This window comes from Boleophthalmus pectinirostris, unplaced genomic scaffold (assembly GCF_026225935.1).
Source record: "Boleophthalmus pectinirostris isolate CB_2022bp ecotype Guang Dong unplaced genomic scaffold, ASM2622593v1 HiC_scaffold_15, whole genome shotgun sequence".
Classification (NCBI taxonomy): Eukaryota; Metazoa; Chordata; class Actinopteri; order Gobiiformes; family Gobiidae; genus Boleophthalmus; species Boleophthalmus pectinirostris.
The window spans coordinates 29,465,133-29,486,068 of NW_026571070.1; the positions used below are offsets into that span (position 1 = coordinate 29,465,133).

Here is a 20,936-nt window from a genome sequence, read left to right on the forward strand (position 1 = left end):
TTGCAAACGTGAATGAGCAATGATTAGATGTAGCTCAAATGTAGACTTCCACGCTTTACAGTACCGTATTTTCCGCACTATAGGGTACTCTGGATTATAAGGCGCATAAAATGGTCTATTTTCAAACTTTTTTCACAAATAAACCGCACTGGACTTTGAAGGAAACACAACAGTTGGATGGGTCAGTGGGACTTTGTCTGGGCTTTGTTCAGTTGTGGTGTGTAGGGAGGGTGCTGTCTGGGACCAACGGATTGTCGGCGTGTTTGCAGTGACTCAGTTCAGTTGTTTCTAGAAGTGGCACATTGCACTCACTTTTTCAGTTTGTTCCTCCGTTCCGTTCCTCGACGGTGTGGAGTGTGGCTGCGGGTGTTTTTCGCTGCGTGGTCGCTGTCTGCGCCGTGTGTGTTTACGTGTTCTGCAGGTGGTGCGGCTTTGTAGTTTACTGAAGTCATGCTGGGACACCTGAGTGGATTTGTGTATAGGGCGCTCTGGACTCTGGGGCGCATAGTTGTTTTTTTAATGGGGTTGGAGGCTTAAGAGCTCTATGGTGCGGAAAATACGGTAGTGTTGGTAGTTCAATCCCTGTTACTGGCATTGCACACTACTGATACTTGATCACAACGGGGGTCTTCTGCTTGTATCATTATTACTGGAATGTTCATCAGCGTGCATGGTGACACAACGCTCACACTGCAAAAAAGCTTGGCCAAAATTTATGATATAAACACTTAAATCTATCAGAAAATGACTTAAAAGTAGTGAAATTATCTGTCCACGCAGCAAGATCATTTTATTATCTTAAAATAAACTACCTCTACACTAGAATTAAGCAGCCTCAGAGCTAGTAAGTAGATAATAAATCTGAAAACAAGATGAATAACCTGATATAAGTTTTAAAATCTTGGCCAGATCAGAAAACTTTGCAGTGCATTTTAGCAAACACAGACAAAACACTACTCATCAAGGGGCTTATCCTCCAAACAAATAAATTCAATTCAGCTCCTGTTTAGGTGTTTGATTTTCAGCAAAAAAGGATGTAAAAGTGAGAGTGACTAACTGAAAAACTGTCATCTCATCTGTTGTACTTCCAACCAAGACCGCTCTTTCTGGTCAGATTTCTGTCTTAAAATAAAGATCAGATTAAGTCTATCTTCAGTAACAGAGCTTCTAACAGAGTAATGCTTTCAGTTAGCATCACACCCCCAAGGAATGTAGATGATTTTTTGTTTTCCAGAAGTGTGAAGTCTTTTTCATAACACTGTACATCTTTTCTCCGTCCCCAGAGTCCGAGTGACGAGGACTTGGGAGCGTCTCCAGATGGCGCTCAGGAGTTCATGACGTTTGAGATCCCTCTGAACGACTCGGGTTCGGCCGGACTCGGGGTCAGCGTGAAGGGCAACCGCTCCAAGGAGAACCACGCCGACCTGGGCATCTTCGTCAAGTCCATCATCAACGGAGGAGCGGCCAGCAAGGCAAGATACACACTCTCTGTAAAGTGTTTAACATGTTGTCATTGACGTTCACCCGCAGCTCCCTGTCCACTGACTCATCTGACAGTATTGATTTTAGCGAAACTCTGCAAAAAGCCCCGTAGAGATATCACTGGGGCGGAAATGACCGTGATTAAACTGGCTCTTGCTCTCCATCTGGGAATATGACATCATTACTCTAGACTCTGAAAACCAACAACAACAAACAATATCATATTAGCATTGCCTAAGAGATGAACAAAGACTTGGACGAATTATGCATTTAAAAAATAAAAAATAAATTACAGATCCCATGGCAAAAGTTTGTCAATTGGACAAAAGTTTATTTGGTCGAATATGTTTCATAGTTCATCCAAGCTGCCTTTTCAGTTCTGGTCAGACGCTGGTGGACACTTCCTTATATCGGCCTGAAGGGAGGAGCTAACTACAATGAAACTACTCTAAAACTAACACACACACTTGTTTACGGTTTCTGTTAGTTAGTTAGTTAGCCTATTGAACTGCACTGAGTGTGGGGTCATATTAGCAGAATCATTCAGGGCCATAATGGGACCTTTCACACCTCTGGGCCTGACCTGGGTATTCCTATTGTTTTCTTTAGTTTTCATTTAGATTTGAGGATGGAGTTGTAAATAGGAGATAGATGGTGTCTGAGTCCTATGTCTTTCTTAATAAAAATAGTTTCATTAACTCCCCTCTCAAACCAGTTCTTTTCTTTGGCTCAGATCTGTATCTCACTCTCCTCAAAGGAGTGGCCTGAGAATTTTAGGTGGAGACTGGGGTTGCTTTCTTGTCTGTGTTGGTACATCCTCATGTGAAGTGGCTGTTTCATTTCTCCAGTGTAGCGCTCACTGCTGTCTTCACTACACTGAATGGAGTAGACCACATTGCTTTGTTTGACACCAACTAAAATTTGACAAAACACCAGGCTAACTAACAGAAACTGTAAACAAGTGTTAGTTTCAGAGTCGTTTCATTGTAGTTGGCTCCTTCCTTCAGGCAGATATAAGGAAGTGTCCACCAGCGTTTTGACCAGAACTGAAGAAGCAGCTTGGATGGGCTGCAAAATGTATTCGACCAAATAAACTTTTGTCCAGTTGTCAGATTGAATTTCTCCTTTTGCCATGGATTCTATCTATCTAAAATGTATCCCTAATTATGTTTTCCTTTTTTTTGTTCGTAGGACGGTCGTCTGCGTGTCAATGACCAGCTCATAGCCGTGAACGGGGAGTCGCTGTTGGGGATGACCAACCAGGAGGCCATGGAGGCTCTGAGGACGTCCATGTCTGTGGAGGGCAACAAGAGGGGCATGATCCAGCTGGTGGTGGCCCGCAGACTCGCAAGGCTCATGGAGGTAAGAGCAGAAACACATAATACAAAAAGATGCTCCTATGAATTATATACTTAATGGCAGTATTGATTTCTACCATTCAACCATTTCTCTATCAGTGGGTTTCAGAATGACGAGAACTTCAAACTCTTGCCATAGCGAATACCACTTTAAAATGAAATATTGCTTCTTTTGAATGGGAGAAAGTCCTCAAAAGGTTTCTTATAAAGCTGAAATCCATGACTAGCCTTCTTTTTATATTTTTCATTATTATTATTATTATTACTTATTATTTTTTTATTTATTTATTTATTTATTTTTTTCATTATATTTTAATAGTTACATACTTACAAATTTAAATTTACAACATTTTCACTGTCACAAACACCAATTCAATAAGTACTATTCACTAGCACTTCTCTACTACTCCAATTATTACTACTACCAATGCCAGTACTTCAACCTCCATATTTATGCTACTACTTCATTACCTTTACAAACATAAATGAAACATATTCTTCAAAACAACTTTTCTGGAAACAGATTTTAACTGATGCCAAACATACTACTATTACTACTACTACTTTAACCATACAGACACTTGTTACTTCATGATTACTTCACTATCATGATTATTTTTTGACAGAGCCACTTCAAATCCTACAATTACCACTTTTACTATTGTGACCTCTTTATTATGATGCTACTACTACTACAAATACTACTTCCATTATTAGTACACTGCAGAACTGGCATTACTACATATTCACTCCATCGTATACCACATATTGTACTATACTCATTCTTTACTCGTGTAGTTCAAAGCCTGCAGCCTGAGACAGAGTGAATAAGACCGATAGCGACATTTCCACGGTGATAAATGACTGTATTCCAATCAGCCCATCTCCTCCCTATTGGTTAGAATGGACCTTTATGAAGACCACACCACTATGCAAATCTAAAGGAACGCGCTTATTTCCCTATAGCTCCCCCCCTCCGATAGCATCTCGCCGGCTTCATTCGCCACCTCGATAAAGCTCTATGAGTGACAGGCCGCTAGCATAACATAGCATAAGGAGATAAAGGCTGTGTGGAGAATACGTTATAGAAAGGTTGGTATTTGTCAAAGAAGTAACAATATTGAAGGGGTATAATTCACTATGAAACGTCTGTTATGATCTTGAGGCATAGGTCTGGGCTTGGGGCTTTGACGAATCACCCTTCATTTTTTACATTAAAAGGAATGTCACTGTAATCTGGTTTGTAAAGCTGTGTTGTGTTATTATTCTGCGTCTTTTTTTTCTTCGCATTTTTGAGACAGTGATGACAGTGACATTAAAGGTCTCTGTATTATTCGTTCATTTGTTTTTCAAAATAAAACCAAAAATAAGAAAATGTAAAAAAACAACCATTTTCTTTATTATTTGTCGCCAAAACGAAAATAAATACGTTTTTAAAAAAGGATAATGATTTGTTGTTTCAGTTTTCGATTTTGTGTTTAAATGAATAATGGAAAAAACTGAGAATGGCCATGTCCCGTTTCCGTGACTTAAACTGTGATGCCGGACTTTTGTGCTACATATGGACTGATCCAGGTCTAAACCAGGTCTAAACCAGGTCTAAACCAGGTCTAAACTAGGTTTAAACCAGTCTCAGTCCTGATCTCAGTCCCGGTCTGGTCTGGTCCTAATCTCAGTCCCGGTCTCAGTCCCCTTCTCTGTCCTGGTCTGGTCCTGATCACCTAACAGTTTATTGGGCGCATCTCTGGGCTCGTCCCGACACTCCGTCTTGGTTCGGTTTTGGTTCAGTCCTGGTTTTGACCTGGTTTAGTCCTGGTTTAGTCCTGGTTCAGTCCTGGTTTAGTCCATATGCGGCGCAAAAGTCCGGCATCGCAGTTTAAGTCATGGAAACGGGAAACAGCCACTATCCGTTTTTTCCATTATTCAATTAATTTAGGCCACAATACGATACATATCTCGATACAGTGCACTTTCAATTCTATACAATATATTTTAAATCAATTTGATACGGTTCAATAAAATAAAGGCTAAATCATGGCTGATACTAGTGTTTTGTTAAACCAGTTCTTGTGCAAAGTTCATATGAAACACAAACATTTTAATCATCAAAACAGTGAAAGTAAGTAAGTTTTTTTTATTTATGTAGTGCTTTTCACAAACATATGTCACAAAGACACTTTACAGAGCATGATTCATTCACTGCACACCAGGTGGGGGTAAGCTACTATTGTAGCCACAGCTGCCCTGGGGCAGACTGACTGAAGCGCAGCTGTTATGCCAGTTGGCGTCATCTGTCCCTCTGACCACCACCATCACTCACACACACACACCACTTTCATACTAGGCAATGTGGGTGAAGTGCCTTGCCTAAGGACACGATGACTGGCACCCCCCTGTGGCACCTGATTTTTCCAGTGTCTTCCATCTGAGTACTGACCAGGCCCAGCCCTGCTCAGCTCCTGAGATCTGACGGCATTAGACTATGACCAGCTGGTATGGCCAAAATATCAAATGTGTTGCTTGTTTAGAGAAAGGAAACTTGTTTATGCAAGAAAACTGTAGCACTGTAACAAAATAAGTTTGTAAAATTTATCAAAAAATACTCTTGGAGATATACTGATACAGCAACCCATGATATCGATACTGTATCATCACATTAAACAATATGATATATCGATATTTCAATATTTTTGCACACCACTAAAGTACAAAGCACACAAAACTGTAACCATTCCAAAGCTCCTCCTGAGTGAAAATGAACGGTCTAACCAAGTTATGGAAACTAACCGTCTACATCCCTGAGATGAGTGAGTTCTATCCCACCACTGAGCAACAGGCCGGTAACAGGAAGTGACTCTCACCTGACTGTCGTGTGCAGTATTGATGCACATCACTGAAGATGGTCAGTACAGTATTTCTGGTGTTTTTGTGACTATCAGGTTACCTTTGGGTCCTTGGGCAAGACACTCAACCCACCTCGCCCCCGGTGTCTGCGTACAACAGAGTGTTTCTGTTTCAGAGAGAAAAACTCAACCTAAATGTGCAGGGTTTGTGTGTTAAACGTGTGAATGAAACAAAACACAACTCCAGGTCTGTTTATGATGAGGAAACAACAAAAAATCCTAAGGCCAGTTGTATCTTAGTAATCTTGGTTTGGCTGAGTTCAATGCTGGTCCCCTCTGACCTCTGTTCTTATCACATACAACAACACGGTCCCTCCATATCTCCGTCCCAATCATCTGTACCTCGCTACAGCTGAATCACCATTACTCACGTTGAAACAGACGGTGTTGGTGCATTAGTAGGTTTAACACTTACCCACAAATCATAGCGTGTCTGGTTTAAGTCTCACCTGAATGGTTCTTGGCAAACGGTTCTTGTGTCCTTAGGCAAGACACTTTAAGTATACCATGTAGTGCAAATGTGTGAGAGTGTTAGAAAATAGTGTGTTAGAAAATTTGATGTACTTTTCAAATGAGTTAAAGCCCCAGTATGTAACTTTATCCAAGTAATAGACTGAAATAAAAGCATAATAACAACAACTACAACAACTACAACAACAACTACTACAACTACTACTATTACTACTGCTATGACTACTACTATGACTACTACTATGGCTACTACTACTACTACTACTATTACTACTATTATTACTACGACTATTACTACTACTATTACTACTATTACTACTACTATTATTACTACTACTACTATTAATATTATTACTACTACTATTACTACTGCTATTATTACTATTAATATTATTACTACTACTATTACTACTGCTATTATTACTATTACTATTATTACTACTACTATTACTACTACTATTATTACCACTACTATTACTGCTTTTACTATTACTATTACTATTATTACTACTACTATTTCTATTAATACTACTACTACTACTACTACTACTACTACTTGTTGTTATTATTATTATTATTATTATTATTATTGCAAATAGTTCTATTATTTGACATATTTTGAAAATGAGTTTAAGCCCACTGGGAAAACTTTCATCCTTAGTGTGAGCAGACTTGCATTTCCACAGACCTGACTCTTAAGGCAACAGCATAAAACATACCTTCATGGAGATTTCAAATGACAAATGCAGTTGTTAAAAAGTTACATAATGTTGCTTTAATTGCCTGCTGAATATTTGACATTGGTACATTATGATCCAACATGGACCACCCTATAACCAGATGATTACCAGTTCAAATCTCGCCTTAGAGCGCTGTGCAGTTGCTTCCACCCGACATCAATTCCGACAACTTGTAAACGTTTTTTCCACAAACAGTGATAAAAGAAAATTCCAATTTAGGTTATTGAACAGCAGTTGCTAAGAGACGGATATAGATTGAAAAACATGTGTATTAGTTGTTGCTTTGTTGCTCACTTATGGACGGTTAAAAACGTTGTACCAAACAGCTCGCGGGCGTTTTAATATCGCGCGCTCCGATAAGACATGCCAGTGAATGAACTCTTTTAGGTCAATACAAAAAGTTTAAACGCATATTCTGCCTCCCTGGAGCTCCGCACCCCCCCTCTCCCTCCTCTCTAGCCCCGGTTCGGCTTGTTTGCTCTGGGTAGATATGTGTGCAGCGTGCCCTAGTTTGCCACTGTCACCGGGTCCGAATGGGATTGAGCACTGGAGGCCACCATTGAAATGAATCTGATCCATCATTGTCTGCGGGGGGGGAGAGAGGAGCCGAGCGGGGCCCCGTAATGCTTCAGCGGGAGGGGGGAGGGAGGGGAGAGGGGTTGTGGGGGGTGTCGCTGACTGGATCCAGGCCACCCCGCTCGCCGCCGCCGCTGCAAATTGCCTTGATCTCATCATTGGTTAGCCCCTGGAGCTAACGGGCTATCAGCTGAGCTGGAGCCAGAGAGCGGCGTGTGACTGCAGTGTCCGAGGTGGCACAAGTGTTCACAGATAATGATGATATACCTATGAATAGTCTAGTGTAGTTGCTCGTTTTAAATAAGTATACCTCTGATAATATTACATTAAAGGTGTACTCTATAACCAGCAACATGACATCATTTGGATTTGCTGAGGTTAAAGGGGCTGTTTGTTGCCTTCACTCTTACTACAAAGACCTATTGTGCTGCGTGAGTCTGCCAGTTATATGCCCCCTGTGGATCATTATGTTATAATTTGCACATTTTAAATCATGATATTCATCTGAAAGGACTTAATGAAAGAATCCAGACAGCTGATTTCTTTGTTAGAAAACTGTGGTGCACTATGGCTGTCACTGTAAATCATCTGAACCTGTGTCCACAGAGCCTTAACCTGCAGCTAGAGGACACACACAGTACAAGTGTTTCTCATTGTTCAGACCATGTCTCATGTGAAAGATCAGAACCTCCAGAATTCCCTCCCTGAGCTGCAGAGGCTGCACTAGCACTGACTCATACAAGCCTGTGGACATACGGGCTTGTCAAAGCCTGATCCCGTCAGAGTTCAGCAGGGCAGGGCCTGGTTAGTCCTTGACTGGGAGAATCTGGTGCAATAGGGGGGCACCAGTTGCAAAAACTGTTGTTGTGTCCTTAGGCAAGACACTTCACCCACATTGCCTAGTATGAAAGTGGTGTGTGTTTGAGGGGCCGATAGCGCAAATTGGCAGCTGCACTTCCATCAGTCTGTCCCAGGGCAGCTGTGGCTACAATAGTAGATTACTAGCACTGAGTGTGGAGTGAATGAATAATGCTCTGTAAAGTGTCTTTGTGACATATGTCTGTGAAAAGCGCTGCATAAATAAAAACTTTCTTACTTACATGGTTCATGGTTGGCTGCAGGTGCTGGGGTTTAGAGAGAGACCGTTCAGATCAGAGAGACGTTTTAGTTTTAAACTGGATTTAAACTGGTATTTGAAACTGTCAACTGAAATGAAAGACTCATGTGAGGCTCATTGTGCTTTGTGATTGGAGAATCACCTTTCACCGTACTTGTTATAAAAGTAGCTGTGTTAAATGCGTTCATTCGTCAACCCCAAAACTACTTACTCACAACTACATTGCATACTACCATTGTGTCCTTGAGCATGACACTTCACTCACCTTGTCTCTTCTAGTATACGTTGATTTCTTCAAAACATGGAAAGCACAACTAGGTCATTATAATATTTAATGGTTCACAGTGCAGTTTTACCATCACAGTTATGCTAACGACAACCAGCATGCTCATGTGCACTTCCTGCTCATCAGACAATAAAACAGTTTATAATTAGACACAGATTACACGGCAGAATTATTCTGACCTCCAGAGCTGCTTATACAGTATATCTGTACTGGGTCAAGACACATGTTACTTAAATACACAGAAATCCACTAGAAATGTTACGCAGTGCACTTTAACTCGTACACACATTAATACTAATCACATCAATAGAAGACGGCTTTGTATACACACGTTATTCTCCAAACATTAGAGCCATCGCCTCTCGACAGCTCGCATATGAAAAGGCATCATTCTACCCAAGATGGCTCCCATAGAATTGGTTACTGACAATTTACTTGAAACATGGTGATTGCGTTGCTCCTTCACTCCTCTCCTCTCCCTCGCTCCCTCCCTCCCTCCTTCCCTCTCTCTGCTAATTTAGCCACACATGTATTCAAGCAATTACATTTTTCAAAGCTATTCCAATTCTAATATTCATTCAGTTCATTTAGTGTGCGCTCGAGTTAGCCTGTCACTCAGAGGGCCATTTTTCTCCCGTGTTTTGTTGTTTATTCGCGCCCGGTCTTGTTATAAAATGTGTTCTTCAAAGTAGCGTTTGATTCCACACTGGCATTTGTTGCTACGCTGCTGAAATATTAATGATACAAGAGGGTTCTGGTTTTGTTTTTCTGTTTAAAAGTTTTACGAATCAGCTCTGAATTACAAAAAAAGGTTATGTTTTTGTAGATGCTAACGGATACCAAAGGAAATTCTGATCATCTTCTATTGTGATCTACTCATCACAACCGTTTTTAAGTGTTGGGGATTCGTCACTTGTTTGTTTTCTGTGCAAATGTCATTGCTCTGCCTGGAATGTTCCACAGTATGACATTAAACAGTTCTACCTTACATGTATTCAATTACAGGTGATTTTATAGCTCAAAAATACCTAGAAAAACAGACATTCTGACAAATTCTGACATTCTAGACAAAGCAATAACATCTCAATAGAGAAAAGAATTTGATGGACCTTCCAACAGAAAAGTTACACAGTTCACTGTTTAAAGTGGTGACCTTTTTTGTTACTAAACTACAGTTGTCAAAAGTATCGAAAATCAGATGCTAATTGATACTGAAACTAGAATCGAAACTAGATACTCCTTTGAGTAAGTATCGATATAAAAAATTCCCATTCACAGGACAGAAATGAACCTTTCTTGAATCGCTTTACGCCCCGTTTACATGTACACAGGTATTTTAGAAAATGGAGACGTTTTCCGTCTTTTAAACATCTGAAAATGAATCTTTCTTAAAACTCCAGCTAGAGTGGAGATTCTGGAAAATGACGGTTTGGTGTTTGCATGTAGACTGAGATAAATGGAGTTTTAGGAGCTGATGTGCCAGAAGCTGTGACCAATGGTTCCCTTTTGCTCTGATGATGATCATGAAGCATTCAGAGAGTCGCATTTCTTCTGCACACACAGCTGATGGACCATATCCATGACCAGAGACCAATGAGCTCGGAGGTCAGCAATTTTGTCACTTCAGATCTGTGGAGAGGCGAGCCCGCTCAGTAATGCACGTTTTTCAAGGTATTTTTGAGTAATACATACAACTATAATGAAATAAATGCTACAAGTTTGAATCTAATCCAGGTGTGTGGTTATGATGGAGCTCGATGGCGTATTTATACAGGTTGATGTAAACGAAAACTTTTTTGAAAATGATTCTATGTGCACGATGTTTTAGAATGATAAGGTCGTATCAGAACAAGTATAAGAGCATGTAAATTAGTATACGCACATGGACCACTAAGACCACATGGGAATAGAAAAGAAAGTACCACTATTTAATATTCAAAATCACATTCTGTTGTCTAAATAACAAATGTTTTTAACCATCATCACAGTATCGAAAATTGAGCATTGAGTATCGAGTCTATTCTTTAGTATCAAAATCAAGTTCACAATCTTAGTGTTTTTAGTGACAAACGCCATATTAAACTTTGTATATGTGTATATATGTGTTCTATCTGTATACTCCACATAATATTTTTTTGGTAATTCTAGTGCAAACCAGGTATATTATTTGAGGTGGTAGTAGCTCAATTGGTAAGAGCATTTGTCCACTGATCCACTGGTTGGCGGTGTGATTCCAGCGCTCACAGATGAATGCTGTTGTTGTGTCCTTGGGCAAGACACTTAACCCACCTCACCCCTAGTGTCTGTGTACTCTGGTGTGTGAATGGTTCATTGTTGTAAAGAGCTTTGAGTGCCTTGAAGATGGAAAAGCGCTATAGAAAAATCATTTAACATTTGTAGCTTTGTATGTACTGCCTCCAAAGCTACTCCTATTTCAAGTACTATGTGACATCACGTAATACTGCTCTGATCACAGACAGGGGTTTCTGATTACTGCAGGGGCGGAGTTTGGAGTTTGAGTGAATACCGGTTAGCTCTATTTGCAGTGCAGTTGTGGGTGTTTAGTGTTTAGTAGTCACGCTTTAAAGGTTTAAAGGTAAAATGATGCTTTGTCTGGGAGGTCTGGCATTAAATGTATCAATCTCCATGGGGACATCTGTTCATATTATTTATTTTGAACTTTACAGATAAAATGTTCACTGGAGGTTTAGTACAAGCCAGTCAAACCCCATTCCGTCACAGATGTGTGTGACTGTGCTAATGTGATGTGTTTGGAGTTGTGCGTGAGTGTGAGTGGCGGTGACATTGACGTGTGCGGTTGCTTTGGATGTACATGACAGCTAATTACTGTTAGTGGCTTAACTCGACAGGGGCATGACAGGGCTTATACTGTATTATAGTGCAAACTGACACTAACTCACACACATATTTTACTCTAGCATCAAACAAACACGCACAACTCTGAGCTTGTGTGAGCACATAATATGCCGGGGTCATTTGTTGGTTAAAGGTGTGGGAGTGGCACAGCAGGTTAGACGCCAACTATCAAACCTCACTCTTGTTTAGCCTCCTGCTTGTTTCCATGGAAATGTTGTTTCTTTGGCAATAATCTTCAACACTATGGCATAAAATGTATCTATATCCATGGAGGATGTTCCAAATGTTCCCACGGAATCATGCAGGTGATGTGGAATCTCTCGAACATTTCATACTGTGCATTACTTAACTTTTCTGGTGGATGGATCTTCTTTTGTTTTGGCATTAAACATATCTTGTACTTATTCAATTCATCTGTGTTTACTGCACACATGTAGATTTAAAAAACACATTCTTAGTGTGAATGGGATCGAGTTTCCCCAGATCTAACCTGTAATTTGGGCTGGTCCATGATTCACTTATGAATCTAGATAAACTAAGTTGGTGGACTGAGGAGTTTTCCTTCTTCATGAGAGCAGGTGATGTGCCCTGGCATGTGCCAGCCAGCTCCTCTCACTTCACTTAGCCTTCAGAATGAGGAGGTTTATCAGGGTTTGGTGCTAGGAGCCTTCAAGGAAATACGGTCAAAATACCAGCTAATATCAACTGTAAGGAAAAAGAAATTGCAGTACTTAGGCAATGTCATGTGGGCCCAAAACCTCTGTACCCATATTCTGGAAGGGTATATGCTGTTGATGGCAAGAGGAAACAAAGAAGATGATGGAGCGATGACATCCAAAACTGGAAGTGGGGAAATACACAGCCTTGCCAAGGCTACAGAGGCTGTGGAAGCTGGTGTCCATGATCCTGACCCTTATGAGGATGGGGACAGGCAAGACAAGGGAACATTGGCCTGGTGGCAACATCTGCATTTTTCCAATGAGATGAGGAGGCCATAGTATTGGAACATTCCAGCCAAAGCAATAACATCTGCATAGAGACAAGCAGGTGGTACACCTTCCAACAAAAAAAAAGTTCCACAGTAGACCTTTAAATAATGCAGCAGTGTTTGTTAAACTTGTGTTGCCTGGACTCCGCAGACATCCATTCGTCCATCTTAAACTGCTTAATCACTACTTACCCTCCTCAGTATTGACTTGGGAGTGGTCTGAGAGCGAGTGGGAGTATGGCCATAGCTTGTTCTGTTTATTAAAGGCCCACTAATGCAACATCAACAACAGTGGAGCGGGCCTGTCCGTAATCCACTGGAACAGCATTGCTCTTTGTCAGTGCGCAGACACTTATGCGCTCAGACAGGAGGGAAGGAAGTGGCCAGGCCTAACAAAAGACTGAGCAGACTGGGATCAGAGAGGGTCTGATCGATGCCGCCTTCACTGAGCTATCAATCAGGGGCCGGCCCTGCTAAATTATGCTTTTATTAGTATTGAGCTGACCACTGCAGGAGAGGCCCGGAGACAAGGGAGCGGGAGGAGAACAGGCAAGACAACTCTACCTTTTCAGATAGAGACAAGCGCTCTAATTGTAACTCGATTTGTAACTTTCTTTTTTAATGGAACCTACCTGAACAACTGAGGAATTACACACCTTTATGTAAGGATACTTAAAAAAATATTTTAAAATTAAATTGTATGTTATCATCATTCTACCCATGGTGATAGTATGGCATTATTGTGCCCACAGCTGTTCTGGGGCAGACTGACAGAAGCAAAGCTGCCAAAAAACGAATTCATATTACAGGCCAGGAACACAGCAAAATACTTGCACTCGATCAGAGTGGGGTGTAAATGCTCTAACCCAACAGTGTCCACACTGTTTTATCAAGGGTAGAGTAAGTAGAGTTCTGAATGAGAGCATAGACTGCAACACTTGAATCATCCAAATGTTTGTATTTAACTCAGGTCACACTGAGCTGCTTTATTCAGCCATGTGCCTCAACAGGACATGCAGTAAAAGTCTGATATTAAGTTTATAAAAGCTGTTTTATTTTAAAACTTGCAACAAAAAGTACTGCCAAGAAAAGCCAAGAAAAGTTTTGTTTTTGGGCCGCATTTGGCCCCTGGGCCATAGTAGAACCCAGAGGTGGGACCAAGTCTTTATTTTGTAAGTCTCAAGTCTTTGACCTCAAGTCTGAGTCAAGTCCCAAGTCAAATACAGGCAAGTCCAAGTGGAGTCTCGAGTCACTGGCTCATAAGTCCAAGTCAAGTCCAAGTCGTCTGATTTGAACCTCAAGTCATTTCAAGTCTTTAAACCAAAGTACCAAAAATAGCTTTGATTTTTGCAGTTTATATGAATTTTAAGCTAAATTGTACTTTATTGCATTGAGAAGTATTTATATAAGAGTATTTATATAAATGTCTTGTCAAGATCTTAGTGTAAATCATTACAGTCAGAATAGAAAGGATTTAGATTTAAAAGAGTTATTTTATCATGAAGGATCATGTTCTCTGTACTTCCCTCTGTTTTACTGTGTTGTACTGTATATTAGTGTATTATACTGTATATTACTGTAGTACATTTGAGAATACCATATCAGTTACATCCAAAGTAACAAATGGAGAAGTAGGACAGACATGTTCCAGTTTGTTCCTGTAAAATTCACCACCACATTTAGCAAGTGTAAAAAGAAAAACATATTTTTTAAGAGAAACATCGAGTCTTCTCAAGTCACAGGGCTCAAGTCCGAGTCATTGATCTTCAAGTCAAAGTTAAGTCCCAAGCCTTAGTCTATTTTATCAAGTCAAGTCTCAAGTCCTAAAAATTGTGACTCAAGTCCAAGTCATGACTCACAAGTCTCCACCTTTAGTAGAACCATGAAGATCATACCATTCTTCAGCTCTAAAACCAGTGAAACCTGTCTGAATTCTGTTTACATTCATGAGCACTTTTTACAGCTTTCAGAGTCCAGAGCAGGAAATGCCAACAACTAGCATGCTAACACCACACTATTACATGAACAAGTGCAGTTCCTTGAAGTACTTGTTTGGTTTGACTCTTCTTTTTCCTCAGCCCTTCCTCGCTCTTTACTCGCTCCTGTGCGGTGGTCTTCTTTCCTAAACTCTGCGGGCTTCAGACCCTCTGGACTTAGGGGCTCTGGGAGGATGTGAACGCTTAATGAAAGTCCCAGAGACCAGGGGACGCGAGCTTGGACCCGGGGCAGACGCACTGGCTTAAGGCTTGTAATTACTGCATTACGACAGAAGGCGAGCAGGATTAGCCTCCACCGACGGGCTCCAAACCGGGAAATAGCCAGGCCCCAAACTATATTAGCCCTGGTGACAGCTTAAGACCGTCTCTGTCAACAGCCCATGAGATAGGACGGAAGATTCCAGCGATCTATAAACCCGATTTGTGTTGGCGCAGATTAGCATAGCGTGTATCATAGCAGCGGTTTTGTCGTAGGCTGTGGAGCCGCGGTATCTCACCTGTCTCTCTGTCAGCGCGCTAATCCGCTCGGAAAATGACTAGATTAAAGTAGATTAAACTCGAGGAAGAGCTGGAAATCCATACTAAAAAGAAGAGATTTGATCAGAGACTCCTGGGTTCGTTCATTTATTGTCTTGTAAAATTTAACGTTACAGTCGTTTTGGGAAGGATTAGTTTTGATTAGCAAGAACATGTTCATTTGATTTTCACTTTGTGTAAGAATGAAAAGGAACGGATTTCATTTTTATGCTTTATTGGTGTCATTTTGAGCTTCACTAGTCACTATTTATTCACTCTATATTTGTTGGTGGTGAGATACTGTTGTAGCCATAGCTGGGGTATAAATAAATAAGGGACACGTCATTGGCAGGGCCGGTGTCCTGTCGATTTGAGCAACCCCCAAGCGCTGTTCCAGTTTAAATACCGTTGATTTGAGCTCCCGAGGCAGACGTGGAGTTACAATTCCCATTTTAAAAGTGTATTGCTTTTATTGTATGTTTTGACCAGTTAAGGGTGTAAGCAATGACTTGTGCAGGTTAGATTTGCGGCAGAATACCTACGTTAGGCTGCAGGTATTTCGATGGGGTAGCCCATTTCGACAGAACACCATAAAGCACTGTTGGCTCCACCGTCGTCCATGCTGCTTTGTTGCTTTCCAGTATCATCTTCGTAACGCAAGCAACCTCAACCAGTGATATCATGAGCGGGATGTCAGCTCACAGAGTGGGAGAGACTGTGAATAAATTTATGTTACGCAAAACTGACTCTTGTGAGCTTTAAGATATGTTAGAATGTTGTTTCCTCATCAAAAACAGACCTGGACTTGTGTTTTGTTTCATTCACATTGCTTGAGTAATCCTTTATTATTAATCTGTCTAACATCTTCAAAGCTCAAAATGCTCTGTTCCACCTTGTGATGTCATGTAGGTTTGTAAGGTTGTAGCTATATTTTTACCTTTAGTTCAGAAAAAAAAAAAAAAAAGTAGCAATTCCAGGGCTGAAATTATCCAAATAATTCTAGTGAAAGTGTATGATCAGGGATGGGCATTTGATTAAATTTTATGAATCGATCGTCGGGAGAATTAACAATTGATTTTTGATTAATCATTAACATTTTAATATTAAAATGAACATCATTATTATTACTATTACTTATCTGGATAAATAAACTCAACTTTACAACATATAAACCAGAACCACTCTAGAGCCACATGAGCCCTTTTGACATTATAATGTGTTTATTGCAGCTTTGACACATTTGTTTACATTTTACAGAAACAAAACTTTAAACCACATGGCTCATTTGCATAAACTATAAGGACTGAAAATTAAAAAAACAGCTCTTTCCTTGTGCGCTGATGTGGTTCAGCTTCTGTCGGACTAAAGGACACGACTCAATGGAATATGAGTGTTCTTTCTGTGACAGAGGGATGATGATGATGGTGAGTGTGTTCTGTGTGTGTGTCGTGTTGGAGATGGTTCATGTTTTCAGAGATCAGACATGCGCAGGTTTAGTGCAGCTCTTGATGTTGCAGTAACCGGGATACTGTGTTTACATGCACCATGACAAAACCGGAATACTCAAAAAACCCGATCATAACACACAGGACACTGATGTTCATGTGTACGGACTCTTTGAGTGGTACAGTGTCTCCAATGAGGTGCTAGAGCCCAAACGTGGGACTGTGAAGCACAACTCCAGTGTTTGTGTCAGATGCAACCTCGTCTCCTTACGCTATGCACAGCAACCTTCATTCAGTTTGTTGATTAACAATGAACCTTATTGATGAAATTCTTAATGATCAGTTATCGATTAGTCGACTAATCATGTCCATCCCTGTGTATGACATTTAAAATAACAGTGAAGCACTTCCAGTATTACCACTTAATGAAAAGAACTCAGGGTTTGTGTGTTAAATTAATGAAACAAAACACAACTCCAGGTCTGTATGTGGATCAAAAAATAGAGTAATACAGGCTCTTTAAACAATGTGGGTGAAGTGTCTTGCCTAAGGACACAGTTACAGAACTTGGGCTCGGAACCCTTCATCAGAAACCAGTTTTTAATTGTGTAATGAATCCAAACCTATATGTGCGCCTTGTCACTTTTCTGTTAACCCCCTGCTCTGTAAGGTCAGGAGTTATGACGGAAGGTATTGAAGTTCCACAGTCTGGTTTTACACTCATCTAATCATGCGTTCTTATTGAAAACTGGCTTGCCTTTCCACAGATCTGACTTGTAACTTCACCAGCTTGCATTATCAGCTTGTCTTGTTGATAGTTTAGTTTAATTCCATACTGAGGAACATTCTAAGTAAAGGAAGAACATCTCCATGTGACAGACCTTCCGCCAGAAATGTTTCATAGTGCAACTTTTAATTAATACAAACTGGGAATCAAAACTCGGGATGTTCTTGCTGCGTGCTAATCTTTCTTTTCTTTTTCTTTTTTTTCAGTTTTGTGTTTTAAATTTGTTCCAGAGTTAGTCCATTGCTTCTCATTTATATCAGTGAAATAAAACTAATGTTATTCCGGAATGAGCCATTTGTAAAACTCCCACGGAATCCAGACTTGGCAGGAGCGGTGCCCCTGCCTTTTCTTCTCTCTCCGTTTGCTTTGTTTACACTCGCTCTCTATTGTGTTCCGGCTGCTTGCCTTACCTGATCTCCAGCGCTCCCCTTACCTCCGGGCCCCCAGCCAACTAACTGTTGTGATCAATATTAGGCCGAGTCTCTCCTGGTTTAAGTCAGCCACAGGTGCAGAGAGGAGAGGAGAGAGGGAGGAGAGAGGAGAGAAAGGAGGAGAGAGAGAGAAGAGATGAGAGGAGAGACAGAAGAGAAAGGAGGAGAGAGAGAAAAGGAGAGGAGAGAGAAGAGAGAGAGAGAGAAGAGAAGAGAGAGAGAAAGAGAGAAGAGAGAGAGAGAGAAGAGAGAAGAAGGAAGGAGAAGAGAGAGGAGAGAGAGAGGAGAGAGAGAGAGAGAGAGAGAGAGAGAGAGAAGAGAGAAGAGGAGAGAGAGAGAGAGAGAGGAGAGAGAGAGAGAGAGAGAGAGAGAGGAGAGGAGAGACAGAAGAGAAAGGAGGAGAGAGAGAAGAGAGAGAGAGAGAGAGAGAGAGAGAGAGAGAGAGAGAGAAGAGAGAGAGAGAGAGAGAGAGAGAGAAGAGAAGAGAGTGAGAATTAAGAAGAGGAGAGGATGGGGAGTTAAAGGGGAAGAACAAGCAGAGAGTGGAGAAGGTGGAGAGAAGAGGACAGAGAAGAGAGGGAAGAGGAGAGAAAAGAGAAAGAGTAGAAGACTAGAGGAAAGTGGAGAAAGAGGAGGGAGAGAGTGGATAGAAAGGAGAAAAGGAAGAGGAGAGAGGAGAGGAGTGGGAAGAGAGAGAAAGGAGAGAGGAGTGAGAGAAGCGAAGTGAGGGAAGAGGAGAGAGTCAAAAAAAGAGGAGAGAAGCGGAGACAGAAGAGAGAAAGAGACGGGGAGGAGAGATGAGAATAAAGGGGCACGAGAGGAGGAAGAGAGCAAAAGGAGAGGAGGGAGAGAGTGGATACAGAGGAGAAAATGAAGAGGAAAGAGAGAGCGACGAGCGAAGTGGAAAGAGAGCAAAGAGAGGAGAAAAAAGGAGTGAGAGGGGAGGGAGGTAAGAGGAGAGAAAGATGAGGAGAGAGGGAAGAGGAGAATAAGGAGGCATGAGAGAAGGAAGAGAGCAAAAAGAGAGGTGAGAGAGCAGAGAGTGGAGAGAGTGAGGAAGAGGAGAAAGAACAGAGAGAGAGCAGAGAGAGTGGAGGAGAGAGGGAGGAGGTGTGGATCAGGTGCTTGTTGGTTCCCGTGGTTGCCCAGAGGCGCTGCAAAGCACTCTGGGAAATAAGGAGGACGCAAAAGCTACTGTCCCTCTCTAAAGTTTTTTTCTTCCTCCAAACAGCAGCTGGTACTGTACAGTTGTTATATAAGCATCCAAAGTGTGTGGTTTGATTCCTAGTGGATGTCATTTGTGCTCCATCGTGTCCCTGGGCAAGAAACTTAACCCTGTATAACACCTCATCCACATAGCACTTTTTATTAGTTTTTTTGTTGTTTTGTTTCATTTAGGTTTTTAGTTGCTGTTTCATATAGTCTGCCACTATGTCCTTGAGCAAGACACGTCACCTTTCTACAGATCTTTTCCACATAATGTGATTCTTTTGATTTATGTGTTATTGACAGACAGAGGAGGGGAAGAGAGGGAAGAGAGACAGTAGAGAAGAGAGAAGAAAGAGCAGAGAGAGAGTGTATAGAGAGGAGAAAAGAAAGAGGAGAGAGAGAGGAGAGGGGAGAGGAGAGAGGGAAGAGGAGAGAGAGAGAGGAGAGAGGGAAGAGGAGAGAGTCGAAAAAGAGGAGAGAGAGAGGAGAGAGAGAGTCAAAAAAGAGGAGAGAGAGAGGAGAGAGAAGAGGGGAGAGAAAGTGGGTTGTGATCAGAAAAGGGAGAGAAGTGAGATGAGAGAGCAGAGAGATGAGAGAAGGAAGAGAAGTGAGAGGGTTGAGAGGGAAGAAGAGAGAGAGGAGGAGAGAGATGATAGAGAGGGAGAAGAGCAAGTTAAGAAGACAGGGAGGAGAGAGAAAGACGAGAGAGAAGAGGAGAGAGATGAGAATAAAGGGTCATGAGAGAAGGAAGAGAACAAAAAGAGAGGAGAGAGAAAGCAGAGAGAGGAGAGAGGGAAGAGAAGAGAGAGAATGGATCGAGAGGATAAAAGGAAGAAGAGAGAGATGAGAGTAGTGGGAAGACAGCAGAGAGAGGAGAGAAGGAAGAGGAGTAAGGGTGGAGAGGAAAGAGAGATGAGAGTCAAAAAGAGGAGAGAGGGAAAAGGAGGGAGAGAGGAAAGAGGAGAGAGAGTCCAAAAAAGAGGAGAGAGCGAATAGGAGGGAAGAAGAGAGGGGGGAGAGAGAAAGACGAGAGAGAAGAGGAGAGAGAAGGAAATAAGGGGGAAAAGGGAAGAGAGCTAAAACAAGAGGACACAGAGGAGAGAAGGAGGAGGAGCGAGAATGGATAGAGAGGAGAAAAGGAAGAGAAGAGAGAGGAGAGAAGAGAGAAGGAAGAGGAGTGAGGGAGAGAGGAGAAAGAGATGGAGAGAGAGGGAAAGATTAGATATTTTCAAAACATCTCTTAGTTCTTTACCTCCACTTACTGTTACATTTACATCTTTTCTTTATATATGTAGGAAAAAAAACAAAAACACGACAACCTTTGAGTAAATAACACTAAATTATTACATCTTTAATTGTAATTTGAAAAACAAAAAATCGAAGAAAGCGTTAAACATGGCCTTGGCAATTTTATCAAATACAAAACACACATTAACTTGTTTTTTCTTTCTTTCTTTTTCTTTTTTTTCTTATCCATTGAGTTACATCGATCCCTCGTTCTTCCTCTTCTTTTTAAAACCTGTGTATGTCTGTTTTATGCAAGTATTGATTCAGTAAATGTTGGTGCACTGATACATCTTTTGGAAGACTTTGAAAAATACAACAACAAAAAACAGTACACACAATTTATAGATCGTCCCCTTAGAATTATGTTTTTGTTTAAACTGAATTAATTTCACTTTTTTTATATACTTGTGTTCCTGAATACTTTCTATACACGTTCTCAAGAGTTGTTTAGGTTTATTTTTGGCCC

The 20,936-nt window shown here is 41.1% G+C and overlaps 1 protein-coding gene across 1 annotated transcript in view; it reads left to right on the forward strand.

Moving 5' to 3' along the window:
- The window catches only part of pard3aa (par-3 family cell polarity regulator alpha, a), an 826,722-nt gene that overhangs the window by 359,632 nt on the left and 446,154 nt on the right, over positions 1-20,936 (forward strand). Inside the window, exons 13-14 of the mRNA XM_055151054.1 lie at positions 1,284-1,472; positions 2,674-2,844. Coding sequence (XP_055007029.1) covers positions 1,284-1,472; positions 2,674-2,844 — 360 coding nt within the window. The remainder of the gene's footprint in view (positions 1-1,283; positions 1,473-2,673; positions 2,845-20,936) is intronic.